Here is a 17590-nt window from a genome sequence, read left to right on the forward strand (position 1 = left end):
AAACTTGGTTCAGAATAGAGAATATTGGTAGCGATCTACTGCTTAGTTACAGCATATACAAAGAAGCTCTTCTGCGATAATTTTTTATAGCGTCCCTCTAAATATTCTGAGCACATAGTCTGAAAACAAAAGTCAGAAATGCTTGCCTAAATGAACAGATTGGTAAATCAGAGGAGAAATTCTCAAGTTCATGTCTTATTTTAATTAAATACCAATGTGGGGCAGTGTTCAAAATCAGCCAGGCGCCAGACACATTTTGCACCTGGCTACTGGCACCTTATCATTAGACAGCTGTTGCAACTGAAGCTCTTTCCACACCCCAAAAATGTATGTGGTTTGTCCCCTGTACGAGTTATTTCATGCACAGTAAAGAAACTATAACTGAAGCTCTTTCCACACATCAACTTTCATAGGATTAGTCCCCTGAATGAGTTCTCTGCTGTCGAGAAAGGTGGTTACTGCGGCAGTAGCTCTTTCCACACTCCAAACATTTGTATAGTTTGTCCTGTGTGAATTCTCTTATGTGCATGAAGGATGTTAGCTTTTTCTACATTTCAAACATTTATACGGTTTCTCCCCTGTATGAGTTTGTTGATGCACATTAAGGGAGGCAGTCTGACTGAAGCTCTTTCCACACTCCAGGCATTTATATGGTTTTTCCCGTGTGAGTTATTTGATGTTTAGTAAGGTAGCCACTGTAGCTGAAGCTCTTTCCACACTCCAGGCATTTATATGGATACAGCTGCTTCCTTATCAAAACTCAAGGCCTGGCACTATGTTAAAGGCGTTTTACATGAAAACAAATGATGTGATACCTGGTTTTAATAAAATATCACCATTTAATCAAGGGTTATTTGTATCAGAAAAGTTCTGGTGAGCAGTCCCTAAGATTAACCAAGCCATAAATAACACAATTTAAACCAGCAGGCAATAACATGAACAGAGCCTGCCTGCCTCTGGGCCTGTGTGAGGCGGCTGCCTCAGGTGTCACCCCCAAAGAGGCGTCACTGCTTAGCTTTGCTGCTAGTCTCCCCGGCCTCCAGGGGCGAAGTGGAACGGGCAGCAAAGCTCTGTGAGTCTTCTCCCCTCCAGCCAAGTCCCGAAAAGGATCCTCCCCCAACAAGGGCATGTCCACAAGAGGGCAGACATTCCACCATTCAGCTTTGTCAGGATCTGAAAAGGCTCTTTGCCAGTGAATGGGGGGAGGCGTCTGACCCCTTGGAGGTCTGTTGGGGTGAGGGGGGACCACCCCACCCAACTTGCAGGGGTACGCTCCTTATGGATTTTGAGCCCCCATTGTGGGGGCAGAAGTGAGGCCACCCCTGAGCATTGATAATACAGCACTGCAACTCAGAGCAGCTTGAAATGTCTAGATCTGCAGAGCTTGTTGAAAAACCAAAATGAATAATAACAATAATAGCATTTATTTTATTTATATTCCAACTCTCTGGCTGGGTTTCCCAAGCCTCTCTGGATGGCTTGCAGCATAGATAAAAATGCACCCAAACATCAAATACTAAGAAACAGAATATTCTATACATGCAACAAACAAACCAAAACATCAACAGAAACCAATAACAAGATACTCATGTATTCTACAAATTAGGGTCCCCCACATAGAAGATTTTTAGTATGCTTTTTCCACCATTCTCCACGCTAGATTGCCACAATGCATTATACTTCAGGCTGCTTTAGAGGACCGTTCAGAAACTACAGAGTGCTGACCGGTGCAAGAGGCTCTGAGCACATAAAACCTTTTCTGGGTTGCTGTCTTCAAGACAAGGTGCTGATTTTGACTTATGTAGCTCAATGGCTGCTTCTCATGAATCCACCTAGAGCCTGCACTCATCATCAGAGGTCCTTCTCACAGTGCCCTCTCCAGCTGAGGGGCAAAGAGAGGCAATACGGAATGCGTCTTTTATTGCTGGCTCCCCACCTAAAGAATGCTCTCCCCCAGGGAGGCAACCCAGAAGCCATCACTGGCTAATTGTAGCAGAGAAGCAAGAATGTTTACTCTCAGCCAGGCTTCTGGCTTTTAACTTGGGAGAAATACGAACACTGTGACCTCCTTTAGCGGAGCTGAAGGAAGGCACTCCGAGCCACTGAGGAACCCATACCTATTATAACTATTAATGAAGGCGAAAAGGATCCTTACCCTGAGAGGTCACCATCTCACGAACCTCCACCATGACGTCCTTGTACAGAGCTCTCTGTAGGGCCCAGTTGTCGTCAGCGAAATGCAAGGACACTTGTCAAAGCTCACTGATCCCTGGAAGGACAGAACAATTCCCTTCCTTATAGACACTCCCAGGCAAGTTGTGGAAACCATCTCCCCTCAGCTCCCCCTCCGATGATAGATGGGGCAACTGGAGATTTGACCTTCAGTGTTTATTTGTTTTTTTTAATAAGATGTGAAAATCTGGATAACTAAATTTAAGACTGGGGGAAATGAGTGTTTTGTCCCACCCCATACTTCCTCCTTCCTCAAGTGTGTAAAGACCAAACATGCTGCCCAAGAGGCAAAATGGGAAGTGGAGAGGGATAATTTTTTCAATGATGGCTTATGCATACTGGTTTCTAAATTGGTTTGTGGGTTTTAGTTGTGTTCTAGCTCCCATTGGATCACTGTGCCACTTGAGAGACCTTTTGGATCAGGTGTTTAGAAATCTTGAACATAAGATAAAATTACTACAGCTGCAGATGGCCAGTTATATCCCCAGGGGCCCACCTTTTTTAATGATATATGTTTAGTACATACATTTTGCAGAGGAAAAGTTTTTTCTCATGGTTTAATTTGCAGTGGGCCTATGGTCTTCGATACAATAAAATGCTAAAGAGTCTTAACTGAGGAGGATCCTCTCCTGCCATAGAGTCTGCAGCTCCTTCTGCACTCTATGGGGCGCTACCTTTGAAGGTGACCCGGAAACTAGATCAAATCCAGAATGCAGCAGCTAGACTGGTAACTGGGAGCAGCAGCCAACTAAGACCTGAAAGACCTACATTAGCTCCCAGTATTTTTCCAAGCACAATTCAAAGTGTTGGTGCTGACCTTTAAAGCCCCAAATGGCCTCAGCCCAGTATACCTAAAAGGAGCATCTCCACCCCATCGCTCAGTCCTGACACTGAGGCCCAGCTCCAGGGGCCTTCTGGCGGTTCCCTCCCTGCGAGAAGTGAGGTTACAGGGAACCAGGCAGAGGGCCTTCTTGGTAGTGGCCCCCACCCTGTGGAAAGCCCTCCCATCAGATGTCAAGGAAATAAACAACTATCTGACTTTCATAAGACATCTGAAGGCAGCCCTGTTGAGGGAAGCTTTTAATGTTTGATCTTTTATAGTGCTTTTAATTTTCTGTTGGGAGCCACCCAGAGTTGCTGGGGAAACCCAGCTAAATGGCGGGGTATGAATGAATAAAATAATCATAATTATTCCTCCTGCTCCTCTTCCCTGGCTGGCAGGAGACTCTCCTAACTCCCTGTTTAATCCCTGCCATTCCTCCCCATTCCCTGCCCTGCGGCCTTTGCTGGGCGCTCCTTCTGCTTTCTCTGGACAGAGGAGCGGGAGGAAAGGCCGCAGGATGAGGCCAGAGGCCGGTCAAGGCCAGCGAGCAGCGTCGCTTCGGCCTCCCGCTTCCCCTCCCAGGAGAAGACGACCTTTCCCCGTCGCCCCTTAGTTCCCCCCCCCCAGGCGGGACGCGGCTCCCTCCCTCTCGCCCCCCAATCCCGCCCCTTGGTCGGCCGACTCCCCCCAGTTACCCGCCTCCAGGAAGGACAGCATCAACCCGGGGAAGCGGAACAGGAAGCGGAAGCGCCTCCTCTCTCGCCAGTCTTCCCTTCCGCTCTAGGAATCGAAGCTCTGTCGCCGCAGTTAACCCTTGAGGAGCCGCGGGGTAGGAGCCTCTTGGCTGCTCCGGGCAGAGAGGGAGGAGGAGCGCCCGGCTGGTCTCCGGCTCTGAAGCAGGAAGGGGAAACCCGGCTGCAGGATCAGGCCAGCGGCGCCCCCAGGACAGAATCCCTCCTCCGCAGGTGCTCCAAGCAAGATCCGAGTTCAAGTGCAGCTTTATCCTCACCTTTAGTATTCTACTTATTTATATCCCGCCTTTTTCCCAGACCAAGAGCCAAGGCGGCTTACAAAGGGGTTGCCATAGTTATAAATTATAAAAGGCAGGCGGCATTAAGAGGCAAGGAATTGCAATTGTTTCAAAGATCCTGGTTGAAATCAGAATTAGGGGAAAAAATTAAAGATGCACATATTTTGTGAAATTAGCTGAGAAGAGAGGTCCAGAGGCTGTAAAAAGATGAGTGCTTTAAATATTTTCAAATGACAGAATACCTGACAGAATCTTGAGTTTGGATTGGCTATTTTGGATCCAACTGAGTCCTTTCCAAGTGTGCCTCTAAAATGGTGCATGCACACAGGGAAACAAACCTCCACGAGGGACCTTGGTTTCCCGGCTTAGAATAGCACGCACGATGTGGAAATTCATGAAGGAGGTCCTGACCGGAGATCAAAATAAAACTAGGTAACGGAATAAAAAAATATTTACTGTGCACACAGGTATGGCTCATGTCACATGATTTTTCCCCCCACGCACCAAAATATAGTTGGGACTGGCCACTGAGACCACATAACACCTGTCCTGAAAGATGTACATTGGCTCCCACTACGTTTGCAAGCACAATTCCAAGTGTTGGTGCTGACCTTTGAAGCCCTAAACGGCCTCAGCCCAGTATACCTGAAGGAGCATCTCCACCCCCATCGTTCAGCCCGGACACTGAGGTCCAGCTCTGAGGGCCTTCTGGCAGTTCCCTCACTGCAAAAAGTGGGGATACAGGGAACCAGGCAGAGGGCCTTCTTGGTAGTAGCACCCGCCCTGTGGAATGGCCTCCCATAAGATGTCAAGGAAATAAACAACTATCTGAAGTTTAAGGAAGTTTTTAACGTTTGATGTTTTATCGTGCTTTTAATATTCTGTTGGGAGCCACCCAGAGTGGCTGGGGAGGCCCAGCCAGATGGGCGGTATATAAATTATTATTATTATTATTGCTACACAAATGTCATAGCTCCTCTGGTGTTTGGGGGTACACAGCCAAATGCAGCATTTTGCGGCAGTAACCAATCAGCTTCTAACATGTTAAGGCATGAGAAATACTATTTTGTTGTTACTGACTTTTGCCTATACACAGCATCTATCTGAACGTAACTGTATCTGCAAAAGCCTACAAGCTGTACACGTTTATTGTTGACTGAACCATTATGGTCATATGCAATATATACATAAATACAGTGGTACCTCGGGTTACAGACGCTTCAGGTTACAGACTCCGCTAACCCAGAAATAGTACCTCGGGTTAAGAACTTTGCTTCAGGATGAGAACAGAAATTGCGGCATGGCAGCAGCGGGAGGCCCCATTAGCTAAAGTGGTGCTTAAGGTTAAGAACAGTTTCAGATTAAGAACGGACCCCAAGAACGAATTAAGTTTTTAACCCGAGGTACCACTGTACAGCTTTAAAATACAGTATCAGCCTATATTACACACACACACACACACACACAAACACAAACACAAATAAGTTTTTAGATTTCATTCCCAATTAAATATTTACAATCCACCATGTTTTCCTCAATGAACTTTCTCAGTCTGGGGGCAGCAACTGCAGATCTCACAACTTTGTCACAGATTTCTCAAACTAGACAACAAATATGTGACTTTCAGTAATAATCACAATTATTTATTATTTATACCCCACCCATCTGTGTGGGTTTCCCCAGCCACTCAGGGCGGCTTCCAACAAAATATTAAAATACAATAGTCCGTCAAACATTAAAAGCTTCCCTAAACAGGGCTGCCTTCAGATGTCTTCTATAAGTCTGGTAGTTGTTTTTCTCTTTGACATCTGGTGGGAGGGCATTCCACAGGACAGGTGCCACTACCGAGAAGGCCCCCTACCTGGTTCCCTGTAATTTGGCTTCTTGCAGCAAGGGAACTGCCAAAGGTCCTTAACGCTGGACCTCAGTGTCCAGGCAGAACGATGGGAGTGGAGACGCTCCTTCAGGTCTACTGGGCTGAGGCCATTTAGGGCTTTAAAGGTCAGCACCAATACTTTGAATTGTGCTTGGAAACGTGCTGGGAGCCAATGTAGGTCTTTCAAGACTGGTATTATGTGGTCTTTGCAGCCACTCCCAGTCACCGGTCTAGCTGCCGCATTCTGGATTAGCACCTCTGATGAGACAGTCCGCAGTCAAGTAAGGTCTCAGCCTGTGTACCAGATGAAGTTGGTAAACATCTGCCCTGGACACAAGTGTCATAGCTCCTCTGCTGCAAAAAACTGCAAAATCATTACAGGAGATCATGTGGCCCATACTGGGCCCCGATGGAGCAGGTGGTTCTGCTAAATTGCGCACCACCTGAAAGTGTCTCCTGCTGCGGTTTTCTGCAGATGCAATAAAGGCGGTGGTCTCCTTCATTGTCACTATCGCCACTTGGAAGGCTTGACATTAGAGCTCTAGCCCATATGCGGTCAGATGCAAAATGAGTCATCCACCACCGGCACTCTAGCCATCTCAGTGATTGTTTCATTGCCCTTAGACCGGTGGAAAACCACAGAGCTGTGCAGGCTCCATGCAATCGGAGAGGGCGCTTCAGAGCCAAACAGTCAATAGCCCTGGTTAACTCCACATTACAGTGGGCCACCAGGGAATCAGCTAAAAGGCCATCAACATGGGATAAAGCATCCCCTACCACTCTCTGGAAACCATTTAGATCCATTAAGTGGCGGGGGCGCACCATCCAAATCGGTCCCACCTCCCTGCAGAGGGGAAGGGACACAGAGAAGTCCAGTTGCACCAGGAAGTGATCTGACTATGGCACTTCTTTTGTTTCGCTTTTATTAGTGTCAGATCACCAACATCCATAGAGGTCAAAGGCTATGAGCTGGGCCAGGCTAATTCAGGGGCAGTCCTATGGAGGCCATAGTTTCCACAAAGTCCCGAGAGGTCCCTTGCAAGGTCGTGTTGGCGTGAATGTTAAAATCCCCTAGGACAACCAAACTAGGTGTCTCCAAGAGAACATCCACCATAAACTGAAGCAGCTCGGGCAGGGAATCCTTGGTGCAGCGGGGAGGTCAGTACACCAAAAGGAATCCTGTACTGCCCCTATTGCCCAACTTCTAGAACATGCACTCAGAGAACTGGGTCTTCCCAATAGGATGCCTGGTGCAGACTAATGACTTCCTAAAAATCACTGCGACCCCCTCCCTCCCCGCCCACATGACCTGGGTTGCTGTGCATGAGAGAAACCTGGTGGACAAGCAGCGGCAAGGACAGGCCCATATGCTTCATCCAACCATGTCTCTGTCACACATGCTAGGTCAAGTCCTCCATCCACGATCAAGTCATGGATGGCAGTGGTCTTATGAATCATTGATCTGGCATTGCACAGCTGAACCTTCAGGTTATGTGGGTATCCATTGCTGATTCCAGTATCCGTCCGGTCAAGACCAGACCCGGAGGCAGGGATAGTCCTCAAACAACGACTAAACCTGCCTCCTCGGTAATGACATGGTCTGGTCTTAGCGTCTCTCCTCCTCCTACCCGTGTTCACTGAGATCGGTTGTCCCAGTGCATCCCTCCCTCTGGAACTTGCCTCAGCCATTTTGTTTTCTGGGACCCACTCCCAGGCAGCCCTGACGTCCTCCCCTTCAGAACAAAATAAAACCTATTTTTTAAAAAAGCAATAAAACAATAAAAACCAAAAACAGTAAAAGTTACAAACATACCAAAATTAGGCCAATTTCCAAACACGACTAAACGTCCATCCCCCACGCCAGAAATAATTTTAAAGGTAAAAAAGAAAATTTTAAAGTATTTTTAAAAGAACTCTGTGCTGTTCTGAGTTCTCCTGGGCAGCGACAGCAGCCGCCTCTGCTGTCCTTATGAGGCCTGCCCGCCCTGCCCTGGCCAGGTGGTGAGTGGCAGGAACGGGACCCTCAGGCAGGGGAGTCCTCCAGCGCAGCTGATTACATGCATCGGGTATCTTACATAACCAAACAAGGATAAACTTGGTTCAGAATAGAGAATATTGGTAGCGATCTACTGCTTAGTTACAGCATATACAAAGAAGCTCTTCTGCGATAATTTTTTATAGCGTCCCTCTAAATATTCTGAGCACATAGTCTGAAAACAAAAGTCAGAAATGCTTGCCTAAATGAACAGATTGGTAAATCAGAGGGGAAATTCTCAAGTTCATGTCTTATTTTAATTAAATACCAATGTGGGGCAGTGTTCAAAATCAGCCAGGTGCCAGACACATTTTGCACCTGGCTATTGGCACCTTATCATTAGACAGCTGTTGCAACTGAAGCTCTTTCCACACCCCAAAAATGTATGTGGTTTGTCCCCTGTACGAGTTATTTCATGCACAGTAAAGAAACTATAACTGAAGCTCTTTCCACACATCAACTTTCATAGGATTAGTCCCCTGAATGAGTTCTCTGCTGTCGAGAAAGGTGGTTACTGCGGCAGTAGCTCTTTCCACACTCCAAACATTTGTATAGTTTGTCCCGTGTGAATTCTCTTACGTGCACGAAGGATGTTAGCTTTTTCTACATTTCAAACATTTATACTGTTTCTCCCCTGTATGAGTTTGTTGATGCACATTAAGGGAGGCAGTCTGACTGAAGCTCTTTCCACACTCCAGGCATTTATATGGTTTTTCCCGTGTGAGTTCTTTGATGTTTAGTAAGGTAGCCACTGTAGCTGAAGCTCTTTCCACACTCCAGGCATTTATATGGATTTATATGGTTTTCCTGTGTGTGAATTATATGATGCATTTTAACAGACTTGCTGCAACTGAAGCTCTTTCCACACTCCATGCATTTATAAGGTTTTTCACCTGTATGAGATCTTCGATGCACATTAAGGGAGGCACTCTGATTGAAGCTCTTTCCACACTCCATGCATGTATATGGTTTTTCCCCTGTGTGAGTTCTTTGATGCTTAGTAAGGGTACTACTGTCAAAGAAACTCTTTCCACATTCCCAGCATTTATAAGGTTTCTCCCCTGTATGAGTTCTTTGATGCAAAGTAAGGTTGTCACTGTTTCTGAATCTCTTTCCACACTCCATGCATTCATAAGGTTTTTCACCTGAGTGTACGCTTTGATGTCTAGCAAGGGATGCGCGACTACAGACTCTCTTTCCGCACACAGTACATTCATATTTTTTCTCCACCCTGTTAAGTTGATTTTCATCTTCTTGGGAAACACTGTGTTCATCCCTTGGCTTCACTGTTTCTCTCCCCTCTTGTTTGTTGGCTCCATCTTGAACCCCCAACTTCCTTTCCTTCTCTTGCTCCTCAGCTCTTTCTGGCCAGACGTCTGATGGCTCCTCCTCATCCAGGACCCCCAAAACATCTCCTGATGGAATAAAAATTTTAAAATAAAGGTTAATACAGCTGTTTCATTATCGAAACTCAAGGCCTGGCACTGTGTTAAAGGCGTTTTACATGAAAACAAATGATGTGATACCTGGTTTTAATAAAATATCACCATTTAATCAAGGGTTATTTGTATCAGAAAAGTTCTGGTGAGCAGTCCCTAAGATTAACCAAGCCATAAATAACACAATTTAAACCAGCAGGCAGTAATATCAACAGAGCCTGCCTGCCTATGGGCCTGTGTGAGGCGGCTGCCTCAGGTGTCACCCCCAAAGGGGCGTCAGTGCTCAGCTTTGCTGCTAGTCTCCCCGGCCTCTCAACTTTGTCAGGATCTGAAAAGGCTCTTTGCCAGTGGGTTGTCACGGCTAAAAATTGGCCGCTGTTTCTTTAATGCTTAAAAAGCTGGGTCAGTATGAGTCAGCGGCCTGCACCGGGTTGTATATATGGAGTGAGAAATGTTAGTTTCTGGTTGGGTTTGGTTGGTTGGTTAGTGAAAGCTGGTAGTGTTGAGGTGTGTACAGTTGGTCAGCCGCTTTTGCAGAAAGACTTTTAAGAATAAAAGCAGAAAGTACTCTGCAAGGATACTTTTCTCGTGGACTGTTTTATGCCAACAAGAGTCCGAGGAAACAGGCTGAGGCGACAAAGGGAGGTCAGAACTTTTTTATATATACAAATACTGACATGGATGAGGGGGAGGCGTCTGCACCCCTTGGAGGTCTGGTGGGGTGGGGGGTGGGGAACCACCCGACCCAACTTGCAGGGGTACGCTCCTTATGGATTTTGAGCCCCCATTGTGGGGGCAGAAGTGAGGCCGCCCCTGAGCACTGATAATACAGCACTGCAACTCAGAGCAGCTTGAAATGTCTAGATCTGCAGAGCTTGTTGAGAAACCAAAATGAATAATAACAATAATAGCATTTATTTTATTTATATTCCAACTGTCTGGCTGGGTTTCCCAAGCCTCTCTGGGTGGCTTACAGCATATATAAAAATGCACCCAAACATCAAATACTAAGAAACAGAATATTCTATACATGCAACAAACAAACCAAAACATCAACAGAAACCAATAACGATACTCAAGTATTCTACAAATTAGGGTCCCCCACATAGATGATTTTTAGTATGCTTTTTCCACCATTCTCCACGCTAGATTGCCACAATGCATTATACTTCAGGCTGCTTTAGAGGACCGTTCAGAAAGTACAGAGTGCTGACCGGTGCAAGAGGCTCTGAGCACATAAAACCTTTTCTGGGTTGCTGTCTTCAAGACAAGGTGCTGATTTTGACTTATGTAGCTCAATGGTTGCTTCTCATGAATCCACCTAGAGCCTGCACTCATCGTCTGAGGTCCTTCTCACAGTGCCCTCTCCAGCTGAGGGGCAAAGAGAGGCAATACGGAATGCGTCTTTCAGTGCTGGCTCCCCACCTAAAGAATGCTCTTCCACAGAGAGGCAACCCAGAAGCCATCACTGGCTAATTGTAGCAGAGAAGCAAGAATGTTTACTCTCAGCCAGGCTTCTGGCCCTTAACTTGGGAGAAAAACAAACACGGTGACCTCCTTTAGCGGAGCTGAAGGGAGGCACTCCGAGCCCCTGAGGAACCCATACCTATTATAACTATGAATGAAGGCGAAAAGGATCCTTACCCTGAGAGGCCACCATCTCACGAACCTCCACCATGACGTCCTTGTACAGAGCTCTCTGTAGGGCCCAGTTGTCGTCAGCGAAATGCAAGGACACTTGTCAAAGCTCACTGATCCCTGGAAGGACAGAACAATTCCCTTCCTTATAGACACTCCAAGGCAAGGTGTGGAAATCATCTCCCCTCAGCTCCCCCTCCGATGATAGATGGGGCAACTGGAGATTTGACCTTCAGTGTTTATTTGTTTTTTAATAAGACGTGAAAATCTGGATAACTAAATTTAAGACTGGGGGAAATGAGTGTTTTGTCCCACCCCATACTCCCTCCTTCCTCAAGTGTGTAAAGACCATACATGCTGCCCAAGAGGCAAAATGGGAAGTGGAGAGGGATAATTTTTTCAATGATGGCTTATGCACACTGGTTTCTAAATTGGTTTGTGGGTTTTAGTTGCACGCCAGACAGACATCCGCAGCGTGGGGAGCCCTGCCGGAGTTCCCCGCAGGGCTCCCCACGCTGCGGATAGCAGCCTGCGGCCCGGGAAGCAAAGTGCCCCTCGCGCCGAGCAGACATCGGCCAGCCCCACAAACTTGAGGGACAGCAGGGAGGCGCAGCGACGCCATCCCACTGTTCCTCAACCTGGTTCAGTTTCCGCGACCTGCTTTTTTTTGGGGGGGGAATAAAGGAATAATTTTTTTCCTTTATTTCCCCCCAAAAAAACTACGTGCATCCTATGGGACGAAAAATACGGTACCTGAAGAAGCATCTCCACCCCCATCGTTCAGCCGGACACTGAGATCCCTTGCTGCAAGAAGCCAAATTACAGGGAAACAGGTAGAGGGCCTTCTCGGTAGTGGCACCCGCCCTGTGGAATGCCCTCCCACCAGATGTCAAAGAGAAAAACAACTTCCAGACTTATAGAAGACATCTGAAGGCAGCCCTGTTTAGGGAAGCTTTTAATGTTTCATCTTTTATTGTGCTTTTAATTTTCTGTCGGGAGCCACCCAGAGTGGCTGAGGAAATCCAGCTAAATGGGCGGGGTATGAATGAATAAAATAATAATAATTATTCCTCCTGCTCCTCTTCCCTGGCTGGCAGGAGACTCTCCTAACTCCCTGTTTACTCCCTGCCATTCCTCCCCATTTCCTGCCCTGCGGCCTTTGCTGGGCGCTCCTTCTGCTTTCTCTGGACAGAGGAGGAGCGGGAGGAAAGGCCGCAGGATGAGGCCAGAGGCCGGTCAAGGCCAGCGAGGAGCGTCGCTTCGGCCTCCCGCTTCCCCTCCCAGGAGAAGACGACCTTTCCCCGTCGCCCCTTAGTTCCCCCCAGGCGGGACGCGGCTCCCTCCCTCTCGCCCCCCAATCCCGCCCCTGGGTCGGCCGACTCCCCCCAGCTACCCGCCTCCAGGAAGGACAGCAGCAACCCGGGGAAGCGGAACAGGAAGTGGAAGCGCCTCCTCTCTCGCCAGTCTTCCCTTCCGCTCTAGGAATGGAAGCTCTATCGCCGCAGTTAACCCTTGCGGAGCCGCGGGGTAGGAGCCTCTTGGCTTCTCCGGGCAGAGAGGGAGGAGGAGCGCCCGGCTGGTCTCCGGCTCTGAAGCAGGAAGGGGAAACCCGGCTGCAGGATCAGGCCAGCGGCGCCCCCAGGACAGAATCCCTCCTCCGCAGGTGCTCCAAGCAAGATCCGAGTTCAAGAGCAGCTTTATCCTCACCTTTAGTATTATACTTATTTATATCCCGCCTTTTTCCCAGACCGAGAGCCAAGGCGGCTTACAAAGGGGTTGCCATAGTTATAAATTCTATTTTGTGAAATCAGCTGAGAAGAGAGGTCCAGAGGCTGTAAAAAGATGAGTGCTTTAAATATTTTCAAATGACAGAATACCTGACAGTATCTCGAATTAGGATTGGCTATTTTGGATCCAACTGAGTCCTTTCCAAGTGTGCCTCTAAAATGGTGCATGCACACAGGGAAACAAACCTCCATGAGGGACCTTGGTTTCCCGGCTTAGAATAGCACACACGATGTGGAAATTCATGAAGGAGGTCCTGACCGGAGATCAAAATAAACCTAGGTAACGGAATAAAAAAAATATTTATTGTGCACACAGGTAGGGCTCGTGTCACATGATTTTTTCCCCACGCACCAAAATATAGTTGGGACTGGCCACTGAGACCACATAACACCTGTCCTGAAAGACCTACATTGGGATCGGATGACAATCAACCAAAGACACGGTTAAAGAGGAACGTTTTTGCCTGAATTCAAGCTCGTCCAGTTGAAGTTGAAGGTCAGAAGATTCAGGGCAAGACAAAAAGAAGGTCTTGTTCACACAGCACATTATTAAACGATGGAACTCTCTTCCACAAGAGGCAGTGACGGCCACAAACTTGGATGGTGTTAAAATACAATTGGAAAAGATTCATATAGAGGAGACGGCTATCAATGGCTGCTTGCCACAACAGCTACCATACATTCCACCTCCACTGCAGTGATGCTTCTTGGTCCAACTTGCTGGGAACTCCTTCTCTCAATTCCGCCTTCCATTGGCCGGCTTTCTTGAGCACGCAAAATTGATTAGGATTGCCAATGTTGTTGTTTATTTCCCCTGGCCTTGCTCCTGTGCAGTTTAACATTCACCACCAGGTACCTGGCAATGTGGCATGAGAGCCTCCTGTTGCAGGAATTTATGTATAGATTTGGGGGTGGGATGCCCCTCCAGCAGATATCATGCGCATGCAACCCACTACCAAAATCAGCACAATCACTTTTGTGACTTTTGTAATTTGTCCCCACAAAACACTTCATCACAGTTTCTTCCTATCTGTTCAAAGGGCCTTTGCTGCACGATACCAAATGTAAGAATTCACTGATAAATGTATCTATGTACTGGCTCACTGGGAAAACTTCAGAAATTCATATAGACATGTGAGCTCAGCTACTCAGCAGCCCCTCTGCCTGAGTGATAATCCCTGGCATCCTGATACCTGAGTGCCAGACAGGTAAAAAGTAAAGGGGAGCCCAGGCCATTAAGTCCAGTCGTGATCGACTCTGGGGTTGCGGCGCTCATCTCGCTTTATTGGCCAAGGAAGCCAGCGTACAGCTTCCGGGTCATGTGGCCAGTATGACTAAGCCGCTTCTGGCAAACCAGAGCAGCGCACGGAAACGTCTTTTATCTTCCCGCCGGAGCGGTACCTATTTATCTACTTGCACTTTGATGTGCTTTCAAACTGCTAGGTTGGCAGGAGCAGGGACCAAGCAACGCGAGCTCACCCCGTTGTGGGGATTCGAACCACCGACCTTGAAAGTCCTAGACTCTGTGGCTTAACCCACAGCACCACCCATGTCCCTTGCCAGACAGGTAGCCATTCCAGAAATAACAAACCCAGATGAAGATAAAAGGGTGTGATTAACTTGGCTGGGAAACAGGGAAATGTAAATATCTTTTTTGTTACACTTGATGGGTGTTTGGTGGAGGGCAAGGAGAACCATGGGGCAGGGTCCAGGATGCTCAAATTACTGCCACCAGACCTCCCCTTTCATGATGTAACTATGATGTATGAGTGATGTAGTTTTGGGAGGGTGTAAAATGGGGGTCAGCAGCTAATAAAAGTTTGGGTTCTCTTTTGGCCAGGGCTTCCATCCTGTTCCACCTTGTGGCAGGTGGGAATCCTGTCGCGACAGTCTTCAATAAAGACCAAGCCTACCGGCTGCTGTTTTGCTCTGGTATTCCTGGCTGGTGTCCTTGTTTTTTGTCCAAGGGAGCCCCCAGATTTCTCCGGTAACACTCCCCACCCCGGCCCCCTTTCCATTTGTGGAAAAGCTTCGTTTATGCCTTTCAGGAGTCTTTTGAAGGCACAAGAGCAAAGAGAGAGATGTGGAAGAGTGAAGGAAAGTGGTAACCTTAATTTACGCAGCACAAGGAAATGATTGCAGGCTACTAGTGAATAAGGTCCCCAACACAGGAAACAAGAAGCTGTTGTAGGTTGGGGGGAGATAATGGATGGACGTTTACCTGTGGAGTGATTAACCTACCTGGATCTCTCAGTGCACGGAGCGCATCTCTCCAATGAGCCTAATAATTCGGTTAGGGGAAGAGCTCTTGCGGGAGTCCTGCTTTCCCCAGCACACGAAATTATTTGCCTTAATCTTGCATTTCCCTCCCTGCGGCCGCCTTCAGCATCTCTGCCAAAGCAAGAAGAAACTCACTTTGCATCCCCCCCCCTTTCAGATCTGCGGAAGAGGAAAGGGGCACATTCCCTCTCCCTCTCCCCCCCTCCCCAAATCTCCTCCTCCTCTTTGCAATCTTCTGCTCTAGGAATGTGGGCGCAGATGCTGTTGCTGCTGTTAACCATTGAAGAGCAAACAGGGAGGGAGCTGCCTCTTCTTGGCATCCTTCAGAGAGAGCAGGAAAGGCGGGTGATCTCAGGTGCGTGTAAATAGCTGAACGCCTCTCTACGAAAGAAGCAGTAGCTCCTTGCTTATAGAAAGCTAGCTTGCCAGGGAATTTTAATTTGTGGCAACTGTGAAAAGGGCAAATTCCATGCTAGGGGTTATTAGGAACCTAAGAATAACTCTACAGTCCATGAGGCAGACGGAGGCAGCCACTTCAGGCCATAGCTGTCAACTTTTCCCTTTTCTTGCGAGGAATCCTATTCGGAATAAGGGGATTTCCCTTAAAAAAAGGAAAAAGTTGACAGCTATGCTTCAGGCAGTGAAAGCAAATACTAATACTAACACTAATCATTTATTTATTGTACCCCATCCATCTGACTGGGTTGTCCCAGCCATTCTGCGCCTGGCGGATCCAACAGGGTCATTCTTAGGTTCTTAATAACCCCCAGCATAGGATTTGCCCTCTTGCCACAAATTCCAGGGGAAAAGGTTCTGTCCTCATATGTTCCCTGACATGCTGGCTTTCTATAAGCCAGGATTTGCTGCTCCTTTCATGGAGAAGCATTTAGCTATCTCCCATAGGCTCCCTAAGTCTGCTGCTCTCCCAAGCAACCTGATATTTCTTCGCCTTACCTGCCTGTGCTCCGCCCTCTTCATCCCTTTGCAGATTCTGAAAGATCAAGGGGGAGGGGAGCCGGTCAGAGCAGGAGGGGGAGACCCCCTAACTTAGTCACCAGCCTGACTCATCTCTGCCTCTTGGCTCCTCTCCAGCCTCCTCTTCTGCCTCTGATTCTGGAATCCTCTCTGCCACAAAATACTTTTAACACCATACAGCTTCACCCATTAATACCTTGGTTCATAGAATCATAGAGTTGGAAGAGACCACAAGGGCCATCGAGTCCAACCCCCTGGCAAGCAGGAAACACCATCAGACCACTCCTGACATATGGTGGTCAAGCCTCTGCTTAAAGACCTCCAAAGTAGGAGACTCCACCACACTCCTTGGCAGCAAATTCCACTGTCGAACAGCTCTTACTGTCAGGAAGTTCTTCCTAATGTTTAGGTGGAATCTTCTTTCTTGTAGTTTGGATCCATTGCTCCGTGTCCGCTTCTCTGGAGCAGCAGAAAACAACCTTTCTCCCTCCTCTATGTGACATCCTTTTATATATTTGAACATGGCTATCATATCACCCCTTAACCTCCTCTTCTCTAGGCTAAACATGCCCAGCTCCCTTAGCCGTTCCTCATAAGGCATCGTTTCCAGGCCTTTGACCATTTTGGTTGCCCTCCTCTGGACACGTTCCAGTTTGTCAGTGTCCTTCTTGAACTGTGGTGCCCAGAACTGGACACAGTACTCCAGGTGAGGTCTGACCAGAGCAGAATACAGTGGCACTATTGCTTCCCTTGATCTAGATGCTATACTCCTATTGATGCAGCCCAGAATTGCATTGGCTTTTTTAGCTGCCGCGTCACACTGTTGGCTCATGTCAAGTTTGTGGTCAACCAAGACTCCTAGATCCTTTTCACATGTACTGCTCTCAAGCCAGGTGTCACCCATCTTGTATTTGTGCCTCTCATTTTTTTTGCCCAAGTGCAATACTTTACATTTCTCCCTGTTAAAATTCATCTTGTTTGTTTTGGCCCAGTTCTCTAATCTGTCAAGGTCGTTTTGAAGTGTGATCCTGTCCTCTGGGGTGTTAGCCACACCTCCCAGTTTGGTATCATCTGCAAATTTGATCAGGATGCCCTTGAGTTCATCATCCAAGTAGTTGATAAAGATGTTGAATAAAACCGGGCCCAAGACAGAATCCTGTGGCACCCCACTAGTCACTCTTCTCCAGGATAAAGAGGAACCATTGATGAGCACCCTTTGGGTTCGGTCAGTCAGCCAGTTACAAATCCACTGAGTGGTAGCATAGTCAAGACCGCATTTTACCAGCTTCTTTACAAGAATATCATGGGGCACCTTGTCAAATGCCTTGCTGAAATCAAGGTAGGCTACATCCACTGCGTTCCCTTCATCTACCAGGCTTGTAATTCTGTCAAAAAACGAGATCAGGTTAGTCTGACATGACTTATTTTTCAGAAATCCATGCTGACTATTGGTGATCACAGCATTCCTTTCTAGG

At 47.5% G+C, this 17590-nt stretch overlaps 1 protein-coding gene across 10 annotated transcripts in view; it reads right to left on the minus strand.

The window, feature by feature from the left end:
• Positions 1-8698: 8698 nt before the first annotated feature.
• The window catches only part of LOC309525194 (uncharacterized protein), a gene marked incomplete at its 3' end in the record, with an annotated part of 45465 nt that continues 36573 nt past the window's right edge, over positions 8699-17590 (minus strand). For 4 of the 10 annotated variants that reach the window (XM_082210681.1, XM_082210684.1, XM_082210685.1 and 1 more), the window contains exons 2-3: positions 11080-11193; positions 8699-9411 (exon numbers count right to left, since the gene is read on the minus strand). In XM_082210681.1, coding sequence (XP_082066807.1) covers positions 8699-9411; positions 11080-11113 — 747 coding nt within the window. In that variant the 5' untranslated portion in view covers positions 11114-11193. Of the gene's footprint in view, positions 9412-10688; positions 10807-11079; positions 11510-11826; positions 12435-12466; positions 12489-15101; positions 15270-17590 lie in introns of those variants that run through there. The other 6 variants (XM_082210682.1, XM_082210687.1, XM_082210686.1 and 3 more) reach the window with 6 other exon arrangements.

Source organism: Podarcis vaucheri (genome assembly GCF_965113315.1).
Source record: "Podarcis vaucheri genome assembly, chromosome: 2".
NCBI lineage: Eukaryota > Metazoa > Chordata > Lepidosauria > Squamata > Lacertidae > Podarcis > Podarcis vaucheri.